Raw genomic sequence first — 16,436 nt, forward strand, 5'->3', positions numbered from 1 at the left:
ATCAAAATCACCAAGAATAAGCATCCACCTCCAACTCCAACACCACCCCCTTCTCCCGCCTCCCCACCTCCGCCACCACCCCCCTCACCTCATCACACAACCCCCCGGGCCCACAAACCACCACCCCAATTCTCTTCCACCCCACCCTCACCTCCTCCTCCACCAACCCCCTCACCTCAAACCTCCTCCCCACCCTCACCTCCCTCTCCCCCCCCGGCACCCCCTCCAACGCCGGCCCCAGCGCCTCGGCCAGCGCCGCCGCGCTCGCACGCACGCTCCAGCAGAGCCGCGCGTTGGGGTGGTACCGCGCCCAGGGCAGGATGCCCGTGATGCCGATCCCGCCGGCGATGAGCAGGATGCGGTCGCAGCGTTGGAGGGCGGTGGTCGGGTTGTTGGGGTAGGGCCCGTCGAGGAGGGCGGGGAGGGAGGTGTGCGTTTTGAGGTGCTGGGTGAGGCCGTGGGATTTGCGGATTATGAAGGTTATTCCGGCGGGGGTGGTGTTGGTGGTGTGGGGGTGGGAATCGGGGGTGGTGGTGGTGGTGGGGGTTGGTTTGGGGGAGGACTTTTCGGGGTCGTCGTCTGAAGAGGCCGTGGTGGCGTTGCCTGGGTGGGTGGTGGTGGTGAGGGATGCTGTTGGTCTTGGAGAGAGGATGGAGGAGGGGAGGAGCGAGAACGGGTGGTTCTCCCAGGGTCGGAGCGGGTTGAGCGTGGGGAAGTACACGTAGGCGTGCTGGCCGGGCGTGGTGCCCCACCGGATGCCCTCGATGTCGACGCGGACGAAGTCGTCGCCGATCTCGGTTACCTTCGCGCGGCGGATGCCAGCCTTGAGGACGCGGAAGACGCGGATAAGGCGGTCAAAGAACCACACTGCGCATGCCGTGTAGATCCTGCCGGTCGTCTTGTTAGCATCGGCCCATTCAGGGGTAGGTAAGTAAAGAGAAAGGGGGGAGGAAAAGGAACATACCACATCTCATAACCAAACATCCGCATGAACCGCAACTCGACGTGATACCAACACCCAGCAACCACAAACACAGCCAGCAAGATATGCAGAATCAAGAAGATCTCATACGACCACCGCCGCACAGGCAACCCGCTCACCACCACCATAACACTAACCGCCACTGTCGCCACGGCGCCCCAAATCCAATACAGTTGCGACTCCTCCGCCGGGTACGCGCCCGTATCCTTGTATAGCACCAGCGCCACGATGGAATGCAGCAGCACCTGCAGCGCAAAGAGCCTCGCCACCCAGCGATGCAGCAGCACAAACGTCGAATGCGACCAATCACTCAACCACAACAGCACATTATTCCTACCCGCAAACAGCAATACCAACGGAAACAGCGCGAACGCCAGATTGCCCGTGCGGTACATGATCCACGCCAGGATCTCCTGGTACTGGTTGGCGTACCAGGCGCTGGGCTGCATAGAGCGGTACGAGACGGCCGAGAGCACGATGTTGAGCACGACGAGGACTGCCACGTACAGCGCCTGGCCGAGTGTGGGCGCGTTGCCGAGGAGGTAGGGCAGCGGCTGTACCTGCCGCCCGCCCCAGGTCGCTGGGTAGACGAGGTAGGGGCTGAGGCGGTCCAGCAGGCTGGACATGTAGGGGATGTGGCGGAGGGCGGTGAATAAGATGGGGATGCCGAAGCCGACGACGAGGATTATGATGCTGGTGGGGGGGTTGGTGTTAGTGGTCGGGAGTGGGGAAGTTGGTGGGGAGGTGGAGAAAGGGGATGGTTGCCTACCCGTATCGTGCGTGCATCGTTTCTTCGTACTCCATGGTGGTCATGGTGTTGTACTGCGTCTTCCAGGGCGTCTCGGGCGCCAGGGCGGTGGACTCTAGCATGTCTTCTGGGTCGGCCACCTCTTCTGGCGGCTCGGAGATGTTGGCGACGATGGTGCCATAATCGTATTTCGGGGCCACGGTCGGATCTTGAGTGGCTTGCTCGGCCCAGAACTTCTCCAGCTCCCAGGTCGGCACGTCATCATCGCTGCAATGAGTGTGCATACACCACGCTAGGGTTGACAAGTAGGGCTTGTTATCGGATCGACACTCTGGCGAAGTCATGCCCATACTGCCGTGAGAATGGCCACCTCCCCCGCCATCGTGGTTGGAGCAATCCAGCATGTAGGGGTCGAGAGCTCTGAGACATGCATACGCGCATACTGGGTAGAACATTCTTTGGCCGCCAGCGCCGATCAGCGCGACGGCGGTCCATGGCAGGACGCCTAATACTAGCCCGAGAAGCAGATGAGTCCTCATGGCGGATGTCGTCTTCGAAACGGCACGTTGTTTCGGTGTCGACGCAAACGTCTCCGAGTGCGAAACAAACGCGAAGAGGACATATTCGGGGATAAGTAACCTCAACGGCTCTTGTATGGCAGTGGTCACGGAGCTCGTCTGAGACCATTGCCAATTTCAGCCACATGTGAGTGGGAATGAGCAAGTTAGGTGCCATCGACGTACCCAATGCGGTAGGGGGGCGTCCAGGATCCGTGCCGCAACCCGCATAAAGACAGCTCGGTTGAATCCCCGGTGAGCACGTTTCCAGAATAACCTGGGGGCCGGGATGGTGGCTTGATATTACAATACCATTGCCACGCGCGGCATTTCTCTCTTTTCCATTCGCCAATCACCATGACCCAGTTAGGAATCGGAGGATACTATGCGGCAGACTTGTGTGTGACGGTTCTGGGGCTCACTCGTCTTGGAGCCTGGTACTGCATACTGCATGCATGACGCCGGAGGGGTTGTTGATCCGGTTGCCCAACCCAGCATCAGTTGTCCGGACGTAGGCCACAAAGCCTAATGAGGGGTCGAGAGGTCAGGGGTGGCCTGACGATAATCGGGATTCCCTCCTCATCTAATCATCTTCACAGTAGGAAAACGTACCCGGCAGCTCAACCCCTGCACAATACACTGCACCCCTGTCTCAACTTGCAGACACTCCCCATTGCCCACCATGTCCAACCCGGAGAGAGCCAAGCAAGAGTATGACAGCATCGCCGCCGACTACAACAACGGGTACGCGGTCACCCGCCCCGGTGTCCTCGAGAGCCAGCTCATCGTTCTCGGCCTCGGGGACCTCACGGGGCTCACGGTGCTCGACTTAGGTGGCGGCAGTGGCCTCCACGCGCGTGAGGCTATCGACCTCGGAGCGATTGCCGTCGATATCGTTGACATCTCGCCCGGCATGATGAAGGTGGCCGAGGACATCGAAAAGTCGCTCGGGCGCGACGTCATGCGCTTCTTCGAGGCTGATGCGGCCAAACCGCTGTCGCACCTACCACTCCGCACCGAGGGTTACGACGTGGTCATGGCCAACTGGGTCTTCGACTTCGCCGAGACCCCCGACGTGCTGGCGGCCATGTTTGAAAACGTGGTCGGGAACCTGAAGAGCGGCGGCCGGTTCGTCGGGGTCCGGACGGCGAACCCGTATAGCGAAGTCCTCAACACGAGCAAATACTACGTGACGTATAAAGAGTTTACGCCCTTCCCTGGAGGTGTCAAGTACACTGTTGTGTGTCACTGCGACCCGCCCATCGAGTTCGACGGGGCAACCCTTGACATTCTTCGTGCCAGTCCGCCCGAGGTATACCAGCAAGCTGGACTGACCGATGTCGAGCTGGTGCCGTACGAAGCGACGGAGTCTGTTCAGAAGGACCCCGAATTTTGGAAAGAATTTGTGGCGGATCCGTTCTTTGCTGTGGTGAAGGCTGTGAAGGGATAAGAGAAAACATACTGGGACAATAGCTTCATAACGAGTATATTCGTCAACGACTATTTTACCAATTTGAGCCCGACTTACCTTGTCCTTCATGATCTGAACTTCTTGCTCGCCTCGGCAAAGGTCATTCCGTTTTGGATTGCAACAGCCATTTTTGAATCTGCCTCGACCTGCTTGGCCATGAGCGGCAAAGCCTGCTCAGCAAGTCCCTTGGGCAAGACCACCACCCCGTTGACGTCCCCAATCAGGTAGTCCCCAGGATGGATGACGATATCTTGGGCATCATTGCAGACCTTGACCGGCTCGTTAACCGCGACAACCTTGAACAGGGGACCGGGCGGCGTGGTGCCCACGTCACGAGCGAATACCTAAGTTGGCTTAGTTTCTATTCAAAACGGATTCCGCTGTTGTGAAAGGTAGCCACGCACTGGGTAAGTCAGATCTTTCTGCTCCTGCAGATCCCGGAAGCGGCCATCAATGACGGAGCCCACGGCACCGCATGCCTTGGCCCGGGTGCTCATTAACCCTCCGTAGAGAGCATTCGACGTGACGGGATTGGATGTCACGAAGACAACAGCGCCGGCAGGAACGGAATCAATCTATCTTGTGTCTTAGTCTCGTTTAATTTCAACTAAAACAGGGCGGAGCTAACGTAATGATTAGGCCACTTGGGCCTCTCGTCATCCAGCGGGGCGTACTGAACAGTATACACTGGTCCGACTATCTTGGTGGGCCCGTCCTGGCGCTGGGGCGACCACATGGTGATGCCGGGAAGAAAGCCGCCATTGTGAATTTTGAGCTTGACGAGGGCGTCCGAGACATCGCATCTGTATGGAAATGAATCATGAGTGATCATGTATCCTCCGTGGCGGTCACCTCGCTCACGCACGTAGTGTACTCTTGTAGTTGCTTCACGATGGGGTCCTCGACGGCTGATACGTTTGCAGCCATGGTAATCCGGAACAATGGACCCGATGAGGGGAGCCGAGGTTGAATTGAGTCTAATCGATCGAATAAGGACCTAGGTAGTCGTGATGTAGTAATCGCCCCGACACACGTTGTTAAACTTTTGAACCGTCGATTGGCTAAAACGACCAAAGAACAGAATCGGATAGACATTGCTGAAAGAGGGTGATGAAATGGGAATTGCCCATTGCAGTGAGCGTTTGGATGTGAGCATGTGCAAGTACCTAAGTGGGGCCGTTGGTCCATAGCTCCGATCCGGGGTCCGGCTTCATCCGGGTCCGGCACTTTGCGGTAGGTGAGGCCCGGACCGGACCCTGAGGTCGAGTAATCCGCTTGTATCTGCGCGAGAAAAGGGGATTAGACCGTTAAGGGGTTACCACCAGCCACGTTGCCGGTGAAACACGAGGGGCATTTTATGATCCAGCGGATCAAGGGGTATATCCATCGCAGGGTCGGTATCGTGGTCACTGTCCTGAATGATAGAGTGAACAGGGTTATGTACGATATGCTTCCCAGTTGCTTGATATTATCAGTTTTCTGACTTCAGGCGAAATCCTGGATTCTCGACATCATTGAGTTTACCTCGTCTTGACTTTTCTCCTCCAGCACATTGGCCTACCTGGTCATGAGAAGGAATGAACACGACTCAAAATGATCGAGTAATTCGTGCGCAATGCTGCTTAGGGGTCTCGTGGAAGACGACACATGGCCCATTCAACCCCTGAGTCAAGTATCGGCATCTCTGCCTTGTCTGCGGCGTAATTGCTGGATTTGTCTACGATCTGCGTTGTTGCATTGTTTGACAGTTTGTGTCGGCAGTGTTTAGTTTGCCAGGCTTGCCAGGAAACTAACCGAAGAGCCCCAGGAACACCGCGCATACTCCAGATCGCCAGAGTTATCTGCGAAACAAGCAGACAAGCAGCAAGCGAACCGGCGAGCAAGACGAGGCCAAGGAGCAGCTCCAAGAGTTCTTAACGGCATTTCCGACCAGCCGGTCAGCAGAGCTCGACAAGGCCAGCGATTGGACAGCAGCCGACGGCCATGCTGCAAGGAATGGCTGATGCGACGCTCTGGCGAAAGCCTCAGGCCTTGGTCGCGGATTGGTCCGCTGCTTGATGGCTTGATGATTGCTTGCTGCGAGGGGAACGGGCTACTGCAAACTTGCAGCTGACGCGTCAGGGAGGGTGGGATAAGATGGTTGCATAATCTTGGAAAGGTTGTTAGATCTGAGACCTGCTGCTGTCAGGTACCACAATCGACATTTCCCCAAGTTTCTCGAGATAATTCAGCGGGGAGAAAATGGACCACGGAAAAAGCGATCAATGGTGAGGGGGATTCCAATTGGAGGGGGTGGTCGAAGTTTCGGTGCCCAGTTCCAGAAGGGGCTCTGCCCGTGGTCCTTCCTGCATGCACTCAGCTGGGGGGCGCTGCCGTCTCCTCTGACGTCCCAGCCACGCGGAACGCCGCTTGTCAAACCAGCTGGGCAATTCAGGCGCCTTGATCGGCAGAGGAAGAACGCACGGGAAGGCAGACACCGGGCAGAATTCCCTCGACGCCTCACAGAGCTGCGCCGCAGTTTCCAGTTCCAGGACTGCATCGCATCTCCTCGGGTGAAGTCGACCGTTGAAATTTCTCACAGGGATATGAGACCAAGCCGGCGGCACTTGCCTTGGTTCCATTGTTTGGTCGGTGGGACCATGCCCAAGTCAAGCCTTGATATCCTGACGTGGGGTCCGGGACCGAGTGTTTTTGTCTTGGCCACAAGGTTCTATGGATGGAAATACGCTGTGCGTATCAGCAATAACCCATGCTTGATCAGTTTGGTCGGTTTGGTGTTGTTGCAAGCTGGAACGGAAGCGAGGTCCGCTGTACCATCTCTGCCCTACACACGCCGATCCCATCGAAGGAGTTTCTCTCGATTCGGCGGCGCAGCGCACTTCTTTTGCGACCCTAAAGTTTCGTCGCGTAAAAAGACTTCGCTCGCGTAATGGTTAAGCGCCCCGATCAGTTTTCCGAGCCAAATCAGTGCCAAACTAACGCAACGCGGTGGCCCAGTTTACGGTTCAGAGGAAATGTCCAGGAGCCTTTGCTGACTCCACCCCACGGAGCTTCTGTGGGTTCGCCAATTAACTCTGTTAAGCGATTCTCACAATGCCCGGCGCCACCCCCGGCCAGCAGGCCCCTGTAAGGACGGCCAGCCTTACCGGATGAAGCGGCCAGACTTGGCAGCAGTGCCTCGACCTCGCAGGGACCGTGAGCCAAAAGAACAACTCCATTGCCGCCGGCCTGGCCTCCTCTTTGGCCCCAGCCCAATCCCCCATTGTTTGATGTTCTTCCATTCGCATTGTTGACAATCTTCGGTGATTTTTGAGTTTCTATTTGGTGCCTACCATCAACTCGTTCAGCGATCCCGCCGTCTCGAACCCTGACCTCCCGATCCACGCGACCGAGAACCCCTCCTTACGCCAGCCCCCAAATTCGTGCCTCGGACTCTGACCCTGGTCCATACAATAGCGTTGTACTTCGTGCAACCGAGTATCGCCGGTCGGCAAACATTTCTTCGTCCCCCGTGTGGGGAAGCGCACGATGCGCATGAGGTTTTGTCCTTCGTAGCCGGGCAGACACCGTCTTCGATTGAACTTTCACTTCCGGCTTCGCCGCTTCCTCGCCCGCGGTCATGGCCCCGCAGTTTCCGACGGTTGTGCTGTCTCGGGAAGTCGACGATGGCTTTTTCAGGAATCCGGTCTCAACACTACAACGTCGTGACAAGGGCAACTCGAAGGAGATCCAAGTATGAATACCGTCCCTCTTATTCGATTCCCACGCTGACCGACCGTTTTCAAGATTGTAGTAATCGTACTGGGCGGCATCGCTCTCACCATCATCCTATTCTTCTTTCTCCGTCACTTCTACTTCAGATACAACAACCGCAAACATGTCTACCAACAAGCAGGGAACGACGATGACCACCCGAACACCCTCCAAATAAACCGTAATAGCCAAGGTGGCTCCCAATCCTCCGCCACCGCCACCGCCACCGAGACACGTTCCCAAACCACAAGCGACACCAGCACCGCTGGCGTCGACCGCAACACCTCAGTCCGCAGCGTCATGACGCTCCCCGTGTACCGGCCCAAGGCGACCGACAACGAGCAGGTGCTCGGGCGGGAAGGAGAGCGGGACGGTATCGACGTGGTGGTAGAGATGCGGACAGCAGAAGAGGAGGAAGCGCTACGGGACGAGGAGATGGAGGCACTATACCAAATCCGGGCGGCACGGCGGCGACAGATCGCCGAGCGGGAGGAACGCCGGCGCCAACGACAACAAGCGCGCGAGGCCAACGATGCCGTCGCCCTCCGCGAGCTGCGCGAGCAGACCCGCGGGTCGGCCGGCCGCAACACGTCGGAGATCGAAGACCTGCGCGGCGAGCACGACCGCATCCGCGGGACGCGCCAGCGGGCCGTCAGCAGCGTGTCGTACGCCGACGTGGGCATCGCGCGCGCCGACGGCACCCGCGTGCGCGCCAACAGCACCGAGAGCACCGAGCGCGTCGGCCTGCTCTCCGACACGGCCAGCATCGCCGCCGACAGCCACAGCCTCTTCCGCCGCCGCGACCGCAGCGCCAGCGCCACCCTCAGCATCGACACCTCCCTCACCGCCCACGGCCGCCCGGACTCCCCCGGAGTGCTCACCACCGGCGGAAGCGGCACCGGCGGCAGCTACAGCCTCACCAGCGCCAACCGCACCCGGTCCCGATCACGCGCGAGCTCCGCCGCCACCACCCCGCGCATCCCCACCCCGAGCCCGGGCACCACGCCGCACGCGGGCTCGCCCCCCGAGATCATCGAGCCGGAGGACGCCGACATGGGCGGCATGGGGATGCCGCCGCCCGGGTACGACGAGGTCAGCCTGGACGACTTCACGCCCATGCACTCGCGGCGCAACTCGGACGTCTCAAGGCCCGTCAGCCCCTACCCGGATCCCCCGCCCGACTACCCCGGGAGGACGTCGGTTGAGCGGAGGAACCATCAGAATAGGCTGTCGACGCACATGGAGGCGCCGTCGCCGGCGTCGGGGAGCCCGCAGGTGCCGCAGATTGTGATTGAGCCGTCGAGTGCGAGGCCGTGAGGCGGGGGTGAGGGTGTTGAAGGGGGGGGTCGACTGCTATATATTTTAATATGTTGTTGAAGGTTAAGAGTAGATGTGAGATGGGGAAATGACGAGTTGGAAAAGGAGCGGGCATTGGGATCGGCGGTTGGATACCCTAGGCCCGGGTCAGGCTCAGAATCTGTATATGCATAGTTTCCTTATTTTGTTGTGTTTGTGGCGGAGTCCTGGAGCGTCGGACCTGGTTGGATTTTTGGGTTGGTTGCCAGGTTTGGGGAGGAGTTAGAAACGTAATGTGTTCGGGGCGCATCTGCATATCACATCCCCCTTGGCATTTTCGAGTTCGAAAGATACATTTGCAGCTGCATTTTCTGGGATAGCCTCTTGTAAACCTAGATCTTCGAGTTTCGTGTCTCATCCTCGAAGGAAGAGTGAAGTGAGCGCAGAGAGACTGAATCCGCAATTGGTGTGAAGGGGGAAATCCTTTTCCCTGCTGGTCCCCCCTCTTTTCTCACTACTTACCCCCAACAATTGTCAACAGCTTAGACTCGAACCATGGGCGTCAGTCAGCAAGCAGGTCATTAATATCCGTCCATGACGGCTATCCTCTTCCAAAGCCGCTCTTGAACCCCGCTGCTAGCCGTCAACATGTGATGTTCCAGATACCAAGCTCAATGAAGCCCCACCGAGCCGAGAACCCGCAGCATCAAGCGGGCATCAACGGCCCCGCATGGCTGTCGGTTCCCGAATCCGTGGTCGACCGGCGACGGCCCGGACCGACGACTCAGATCACATACAGATATAGGCGCTCACCTCTCGGATAGGATCATGCTACGGAAACTGTTGTTCCGCCTTTGTCTTCATTGCACCATAGTCTGGCCAGGATGTTGACTAATGCGATCGCGATCATATCACTAAACAAAAAGGACCCTCGGCTCCAACGTGAAGGTGGGGCGGGGGGTACATGGCCGTCCCGGCAGATGTACCTCCCGGAATGCTCAAATCGGCCGATATATCTTTCGGCGCCGTCCCTTGCTCTGTAATCGGAGGAAGAGTAATCGGTTCTTATTCAGACCACGCCTGACAAACGAGGGAGAAGCAAACGCAACACCAGCGCGGCCACAGGAAAACCTTCCAGAAAGTTCAAAAGCCGAAGCGCGAAAAACCGAACCAAGCATCCGGGGCTCCAAGATCGAGCCTGCTAACCCGGATAGGAATCCGAGCCGCCCTCCAGCGTTAGAAGGGGGGAAAACTGCACCTTGGGGGACCACTACGCCCTGATTATCCCCGAACCGAACAAAGTCGGGTACGAAATGAATTGCACTTAGTCAGGAAGTGAATAAAAGAAGACCAGGTTCCCGGTAAAAAGAAGGGACCAGTTCAAGGACCAGATCAAGAACCACTTGGTTGTGTTGAAGCAAACACATTTGAGTTTGCCAGTAAAACACGAACGGCGGCCAGGTACGGAGAGCGAGCGGATCCGTTGATATCTGCTCGGCAGCATCCCTTACCACGAGTTTTTCGGGCCCGAAAAATCTTACCCACCCGGCCAGTTCGCGGCCATCCCGAAGAGCCAAGCCGGATTGAAACAGCATCAATAGAGAAAGCAATGGAGAAAGACACGGAAAAGACCGCCTACATCTCCGAGTCGGACCGGACCGAAGTGGACCCATCCATCCGAATGCCGGACGACATGCCCGACGAAAAGAGTCCCGTCACGGCACCCCCCATCGCCGCCGCCGCCGCCGTAGCTGCCGTGGGTGCGGATGTCATCGCCAGTCCCGCCAACCAACAGCCCCCCACGCCAGATCAAGTCCCTGACGGCGGGCTGACAGCCTGGCTGCAAGTAGTCGGGTCCGCGGCGATCCTCGTCAACACGTGGGGCGTCATCAACACGTTCGGCGTGTTCCAGGCGTACTACGAGGCCGACCTGCTGCGGGACCACTCGTCGTCGGACATCTCGTGGATCGGGTCAACACAGGCGTCGCTGCTCTTCCTGGTCGGGGTGGTGGCGGGCCCGCTCTACGACGCGGGCTACTTCCGGCACCTGCTGCTGGTGGGCCTGTTCCTGATCGTGCTGGGCCAGTTCATGACGTCGCTGTGCACGGCATACTGGCAGGTGATGCTGGCGCAGGGGGTCGCGATGGGCATCGGCATGGGGCTGACCTTCCTGCCGTCGGCCGCCATCATGGGCCAGTACTTCTCGCGGCACCGGGCGCTGGCGCTGGGGATAGCGAGCGCGGGCTCGCCCGTCGCGGGCGTCATCTTCCCCATCGTTTTTACTCGGCTGCAGCCGCAGGTCGGGTTCGGGTGGGCGACGCGCACCATCGCCTTCATCCTGCTCGCCATGTCGGCCATCCCCATCGTCTTCATGCGCACGCGCGTGCCGCCGTCCGGGAAGCGCTCCCTGATCGACCGCAGTGCCTTCCGCGACGTGCCGTATATCCTGTTTGTTGTGGCCGGCCTGTTTGCGTTCCTGACGTTGTACGTGACCTTCTTCTACCTCACGCTGTTTGCCAAGTCGCGCAACGTTGTGAGCGACGACTTCGCGCCATACCTCGTCACATTGCTCAATACCGGCTCCATCTTCGGGCGCCTCATCCCCAACGCACTCGCTGACCGGTACGGGTCGTTGAACGTGCTCATCGTGTGCATTGTTGCCAGCGCGGTTCTGGCGTTCGGCTGGCTGGGGATCCACGATATCGGCGGGTCCGTGGTATATGCGCTGCTGTATGGCGCCTTTTCTGGCGCCGTGGTCAGCCTCACGCCGAGCGTCATCGTCGGGCTCGCGCCGGATATGGGACGATTGGGAGCCAGGATGGGCCTCAGCTTTGTCATTTCAGGCATTGCCATCCTCATAGGCACGCCAATCGCCGGCGCTATTCTGGGCAGCAACGACAATTCGCAGTGGCTGGGAACGATCTTGTACTCTGCCTTTGGTCTCATCGTGGCCACGGCGTTCTATTGCGCATCAAGATTTGCCGTGTACAGACGGAAGGGGGGCTGGAAGGCTTGAGCTGAGATTGCGGCCAGGCTGGGTGACATATCGTCCCATTGGCTCCTTTGGTTCCTTTATGGGCAGGCGTTCCGGGGTTTGGGATGGTTTTGACTAAACATAATAGAAGAGACATAATACAACGGTGGCGTTTAGTTTCACCCCGCGGAGAAGTTGCTCCTGTCTCCTGTCTCTTGCCTCCTGTCTCCTGTTAGCCCCGGCTCGGAAACACACGATAACCCCCTAACGGCCTAACATTATGTAGGTTGTGGATACCATCAAGCTCGTCGGATACCCACCGGACGCCAAGTAAGCGATGATATGCTGCTGAGTAACGTAACAAGTGCCTGGGGTTCTCAAATGGTGTTTCGTGAGGTTGCGGTCTAGCCGCTGTGCCCGCCAACAAGGTGCGCCCGGGAGTGGAGAGCGCGGCGGTGTCGAGCGGGGGGTTCGCTGTCAAACAGAACACCACACAGCGATCAAGCGAAACTTCGCGCACTGGCAGTATCCCGATGTAACCATGAGGTCCTGGCGGGGAAAGAGACCGACCTCTCGCAGCGAGGTTGTTGCAAATCGAGAAGAAAAAATACCCGTGCTTCGAGACATCGAACGTGTTGTCATTGGTTCTAACTAGAGTTAATTCTCCTGCAGCATGTCGGCTTCCACTCCGAGGCCGTGCCGCGAGCTTGTCTCAGCTGCAGCCAAGCAAACAGACTCCTGGGCGAATCAATCGAGCTTTGTCACACTGACAAAGAAGTGCTCAAGCAAAAGAAATGACGAGCTAGGTGCGCGATCTCGCTCTGTTGTGGGCTTTTGCAACGCTTGCTGTAAGCCCTTACTCAGCGATTAGATAAACTGGAGCCAGAGAACAGCGGGGCCTGCAGCTATGCGAGGGGTTGCCAGGCCCAGAACGCCCAGAATGGGTGGCGGGAAGTGGCCAGGAACACAGGGCCGACAAACCCCCCACCCGATCGGAATACTGACGGACAACGAATGTCCAGGATGGATTGGCCTGTGAACCTGTCATTGCATACATACACAGTACGAATATTGGCGTTTGCTCCAAACAACCAGACAATCTAAGGAGATAATCGTGTCGATCAAGGGCCCCCTGACGCTGCTCGGATTCGTTTCTGTGTACCCAGGTAGGTTGCCCCTCCTTTCGTCTCCGAGATGGATTGAAGGCCCGGGGTCTGTCGTGATTTGAGGTGGATTATCCGATCATGACGAATGCAGGCTGGGCTGTAACGGAAGCTACACGGGCGAAACCTACAGGCAGCCTTTGAGACCTGCCAAAGGGGGGATCGGCACCTGCCAGCTGGGCGGGTTGCCCCTTCCCAAAACAAGCTCCGTCGTATAAAGTCGGCGGGGAACGCTCTTCCCACTTGTGATGGCGACCTATTTACTCTCTCATCTTCCACCACAACACAATCCAAACAATTGCCATCCCATCGCCTGCTACCAAATCAGACTCCCTCCAAGTACTCTCCAAAAACCCCGCTTCAACGTTGCCCAAGATGGCTCCCAAGATCGCAATCGTCTTTGTAAGTTCCGTTTTCGGCTCCCCTGCCCCGCGCCAAGCTTGGCGGCACTGCGGGTGGTGACGGGAAGTGTGAAGTGCCCTACAGTAACTAACAGAGCCTACCTAATAGTACTCCATGTATGGCCATATTCAGCAGCTTGCTGAGGCCGAGAAGGCTGGTATTGAGAAAGCCGGCGGCACCGCCGACCTGTTCCAGTATGTCCCTCGCCAATATCTGCAGCGTGGTATGCCCAACAGATCACCAAACTAACCAATGACATAGGATCCCCGAGACTCTCCCCCAGGAGGTCCTGACCAAGATGCACGCCCCTCCCAAGTCTGATATCCCAGTGCTCAGCGACCCCAGCACCCTTCAACAGTACGACGCTTTCCTCCTAGGCATCCCGACACGGTACGGCAACTTCCCCGCCCAATGGAAGGCCTTCTGGGACCAGACCGGCAAGCAGTGGGCGACTGGCGGTTTTCACGGCAAGTACGCCGGCCTCTTCATCTCCACTGCCGGTATGGGTGGCGGACAGGAGTCAACGGCCATCAATGCCATGAGCACACTCGCCCACCACGGCATCATCTACGTCCCCCTCGGCTACGCCAAAGCGTTCGGTATCCTTACGAACCTGGATGAGGCCCGCGGTGGCAGCCCCTGGGGTGCGGGCACCTTTGCCGCCTCCGACGGCAGCCGCCAGCCGTCCGAGAAGGAGAAGGAGCTGGCTACCATCCAGGGCGAGGAGTTCTACAAGACGGTTGCCAAGGCTTTTGGTGCGTAACTTGATGGTGACGACGGAAACGGTATTGGCGGCATGGCTAATGGGCGGTCGGAAGGAGGGCTTAAAGGGAACACGGTTTCCAAGGAAGCCACCTCAACAAAGAAGGAGGAATCGAAAAAAGACTCCAGCCCAGCAGATGAGAACGAGGTCAAGGGAGGCCCTTGTGGCTTTCCAGCCAAATGCGTGATATTGTGATTAGGAACCAATATTAAACCAACAACTACCAACATACTGTCATGATTTCTGTGTTTCAAGAAATGAAGAGCTTAGGTACCTATATTGGCGGATATCCCATGGTCAATCGCAACCAACACTAGCATAGATGATAAATTAAGCCTTTTTGTCATCGTCAATGATCTCATACTTTAGGGGCCATTTTCTTTAACCTTACCTCCATGGCAAGCAATTTTTTCTTTTCAAGGAAACCCTGAGGCCATAGCTGGTCTTGTTGGGTCCCTGAAGACTTCCAGGTTCATTCAACACAGCCCCAATAAAGCTCACCACCTCATCATCTTCAGAATTGGTGTAAACATTTCATTTCAATTTCAATGAAACTTGTTAGATGCAAGTACTGTTAGAAATAATAAATCAAAGTTAAAAACACCGAAAGGTACAAAACAGCAAAGGAGACCACTTGAAGGAAAGCCTAGCTTGCTCAGGCTCCAACTATCCGACATCCATTCATTATTAGATAGATAAACTTTATGGGGAAAAACAATGTTGCGTAACGCTAGACCTGACCATGTTGTTAGGTCCTGGCCTGAGCTCGCGGGCCGTCATCGATGAGGTCCAGACCCCATCGGATGACTCGTCAAGATCCATACAGGGTTAGGGTTACTGCTTTGTCACCCCGATCGAGCTTTTCACGGCTTGCAACCTCGAGTTTCACACTCTCAACAACAGATCAACAACTTAGCAAACTCACCAACACATCGGCACCAACAAGCACAACTCACTCTATTTATACCCATTCACTTCGTGCCAACCCAAACTATGCTCCTCCGCAACCCCTCCTCTCAAGACAGAGACCCAGACATCTTCCACACCATGACCTCGCACAATCCCGCCGCTCCCGGCAACCACCACAACGACGGCGTCAACGATGACATGCTAACCGAAAACGGCGCCGCCGTCACCGCCAACTACTACGGAACCACCACCACCACCACAACCGGCAGCTACAACAACGACCTCGACGACATCTGGGCCACACCCACCTACCTCCCCCAACACCCCCCTCACCCTCACCCTCACCACCACCACCACCAGCCCCCCCACTACCAAACCTTTTCCTTCCACCCCTCAGAACCCACCGTAAGCGACATCCCCCGCCTCTCCGCCGCCCACAGCACCGCCGGCTACCGCGACGGCATCACGCTGGCCAAGGCCCGCACGGCGCAGGGCGGCTTCGACGAGGGGTATGGCCTGGGCGCCACGGTCGGGGCGCGCGCGGGCCAGCTGTTGGGGGTGTTGGAGGGGTTGGCCGCGGCGGTCGGGTTGCAGGCGCTGTCGCTGTCGTCGTCGCAGGGACTGGGGGGGCGGGGGTTGGGGCAGAGTGGGGAGGGGAGAGACGGGGAGGGGAGTGTGGATGTGGATGTGCAGGCGAAGCGGATTGAGGGGTTGTTGGATGAGGCGAGGCGGGAGTTGAGCGTTACGGGGGTGTTTGATGGGGAGTATTGGGCGCAGGATGGGAATTGGCGGTATGAGGTGGCGGGGAGTCAGGGGGCGGGGATGGGGGGGGAGGTGGTCTTTGCGGATGTGGCGGAGGCGCATCCGTTGTTGAGGAAGTGGGGTGGGATTGTGAGGGCGGAGGCTGCGAGGTATGGGGTGGACTGGGAGGTGTTCAAGGACGAGGTGGGGGATGTGAGGAGGGAGGGGGCGGACGAGGAGGAGCGGGAAAGGGAGGGGCGGGTGAGGAGGGAACGGGGAGCGCAGCCGGCTACGAGGGGGAGGGAGGCGCTTGCGTGGTGAACTGGGGAGCCGTGCTGGGTCGATTGTTGGGCGCCGGCCGCCTATGACAGACGACGATCGACCTTGGATGCCTGAATTGCCTGCGCACCTTGAAGCGCCAAAGGATTGCCCTGTCTAGATGACGGACGGCAAGGCGCAAGGGAGCCCAACGCGAGAACCTGGGAATCCCCAGACGGGACGCCGTGGCGAAGACCACGACGTGGTCCACCGCCGAACCTCCGCCGCGTGTTGGGACTTAACATCCCGCCAGCCAGTATTGCATTATGGGTTAGGGGAACAAATTGTTTATCTGGAGTTATGTGTTTTAAAAAAGGGGCAGAAATATCTCGGTAGAAAATGAGACTGCAAAGCTTTTT

At 57.9% G+C, this 16,436-nt stretch overlaps 8 protein-coding genes across 8 annotated transcripts; 6 read left to right on the forward strand and 2 right to left on the reverse strand.

Annotated features, from left to right (window-relative positions):
* Positions 1-7: 7 nt before the first annotated feature.
* F5144DRAFT_478555 (ferric reductase like transmembrane component-domain-containing protein) lies at positions 8-2,269 on the reverse strand (the record flags this gene model as incomplete). The annotated part of the gene is made up of 3 exons (XM_066785112.1): positions 8-887; positions 965-1,675; positions 1,752-2,269. 3 exons carry the CDS (start codon positions 2,267-2,269, stop codon positions 8-10), a joined length of 2,109 nt encoding a protein of 702 aa, XP_066648842.1.
* A 277-nt stretch (positions 2,270-2,546) lies between these two features.
* On the forward strand, positions 2,547-3,789 carry F5144DRAFT_556491 (S-adenosyl-L-methionine-dependent methyltransferase). The gene has a single exon (XM_066787975.1). It carries the CDS (start codon positions 2,970-2,972, stop codon positions 3,735-3,737), a length of 768 nt encoding a protein of 255 aa, XP_066648843.1. The 5' UTR covers positions 2,547-2,969; the 3' UTR covers positions 3,738-3,789.
* A 34-nt stretch (positions 3,790-3,823) lies between these two features.
* F5144DRAFT_597999 (ribonuclease E inhibitor RraA/Dimethylmenaquinone methyltransferase) lies at positions 3,824-4,685 on the reverse strand (the record flags this gene model as incomplete). The annotated part of the gene is made up of 4 exons (XM_066790906.1): positions 3,824-4,102; positions 4,163-4,333; positions 4,387-4,561; positions 4,624-4,685. The coding sequence occupies 4 exons, from the start codon at positions 4,683-4,685 to the stop codon at positions 3,824-3,826; spliced, it is 687 nt and encodes a 228-aa protein (XP_066648844.1).
* A 1,277-nt stretch (positions 4,686-5,962) lies between these two features.
* On the forward strand, positions 5,963-6,884 carry F5144DRAFT_523826 (uncharacterized protein). The gene is made up of 2 exons (XM_066786777.1): positions 5,963-6,690; positions 6,756-6,884. Exon 1 carries the CDS (start codon positions 6,023-6,025, stop codon positions 6,686-6,688), a length of 666 nt encoding a protein of 221 aa, XP_066648845.1. The 5' UTR covers positions 5,963-6,022; the 3' UTR covers positions 6,689-6,690; positions 6,756-6,884.
* Positions 6,885-7,033: 149 nt separating this feature from the next.
* Positions 7,034-8,896, forward strand: F5144DRAFT_50103 (uncharacterized protein). Its single transcript, XM_066786387.1, has 2 exons — positions 7,034-7,491; positions 7,545-8,896. The coding sequence occupies exons 1-2, from the start codon at positions 7,378-7,380 to the stop codon at positions 8,826-8,828; spliced, it is 1,398 nt and encodes a 465-aa protein (XP_066648846.1). The 5' UTR covers positions 7,034-7,377; the 3' UTR covers positions 8,829-8,896.
* Positions 8,897-10,416: 1,520 nt separating this feature from the next.
* F5144DRAFT_543587 (major facilitator superfamily domain-containing protein) lies at positions 10,417-11,823 on the forward strand (the record flags this gene model as incomplete). The annotated part of the gene is made up of 1 exon (XM_066787255.1): positions 10,417-11,823. One exon carries the CDS (start codon positions 10,417-10,419, stop codon positions 11,821-11,823), a length of 1,407 nt encoding a protein of 468 aa, XP_066648847.1.
* Positions 11,824-13,281: 1,458 nt separating this feature from the next.
* Positions 13,282-14,496, forward strand: F5144DRAFT_556503 (flavoprotein-like protein). The gene is made up of 3 exons (XM_066787976.1): positions 13,282-13,346; positions 13,455-13,540; positions 13,608-14,496. The coding sequence occupies exons 1-3, from the start codon at positions 13,320-13,322 to the stop codon at positions 14,107-14,109; spliced, it is 615 nt and encodes a 204-aa protein (XP_066648848.1). The 5' UTR covers positions 13,282-13,319; the 3' UTR covers positions 14,110-14,496.
* A 660-nt stretch (positions 14,497-15,156) lies between these two features.
* F5144DRAFT_543589 (uncharacterized protein) lies at positions 15,157-16,080 on the forward strand (the record flags this gene model as incomplete). The annotated part of the gene is made up of 1 exon (XM_066787256.1): positions 15,157-16,080. One exon carries the CDS (start codon positions 15,157-15,159, stop codon positions 16,078-16,080), a length of 924 nt encoding a protein of 307 aa, XP_066648849.1.
* Between the last annotated feature and the right edge of the window lie 356 nt (positions 16,081-16,436).

Source organism: Chaetomium tenue (genome assembly GCF_020726465.1).
Source record: "Chaetomium tenue strain MPI-SDFR-AT-0079 chromosome Unknown F5144scaffold_1, whole genome shotgun sequence".
Classification (NCBI taxonomy): Eukaryota; Fungi; Ascomycota; class Sordariomycetes; order Sordariales; family Chaetomiaceae; genus Chaetomium; species Chaetomium tenue.

What these genes read in the sequence shown, in the direction of transcription:
- F5144DRAFT_523826 (XM_066786777.1), top strand. Translation starts at nt 6,023, where the DNA reads ATGGTGAGGGGGATTCCAATTGGAGGGGGTGGTCGAAGTTTCGGTGCC.
- F5144DRAFT_556503 (XM_066787976.1), top strand. Translation starts at nt 13,320, where the DNA reads ATGGCTCCCAAGATCGCAATCGTCTTT. An exon ending in CCAAGATCGCAATCGTCTTT is followed by an intron (nt 13,347 to 13,454) that starts GTAAGTTCCGTT and finishes CCTACCTAATAG; the next exon opens with TACTCCATGTATGGCCATAT. An exon ending in GGCACCGCCGACCTGTTCCA is followed by an intron (nt 13,541 to 13,607) that starts GTATGTCCCTCG and finishes CCAATGACATAG; the next exon opens with GATCCCCGAGACTCTCCCCC.
- F5144DRAFT_50103 (XM_066786387.1), top strand. Translation starts at nt 7,378, where the DNA reads ATGGCCCCGCAGTTTCCGACGGTTGTGCTGTCTCGGGAAGTCGACGAT. An exon ending in GCAACTCGAAGGAGATCCAA is followed by an intron (nt 7,492 to 7,544) that starts GTATGAATACCG and finishes ACCGTTTTCAAG; the next exon opens with ATTGTAGTAATCGTACTGGG.
- F5144DRAFT_556491 (XM_066787975.1), top strand. Translation starts at nt 2,970, where the DNA reads ATGTCCAACCCGGAGAGAGCCAAGCAAGAGTATGACAGCATCGCCGCC.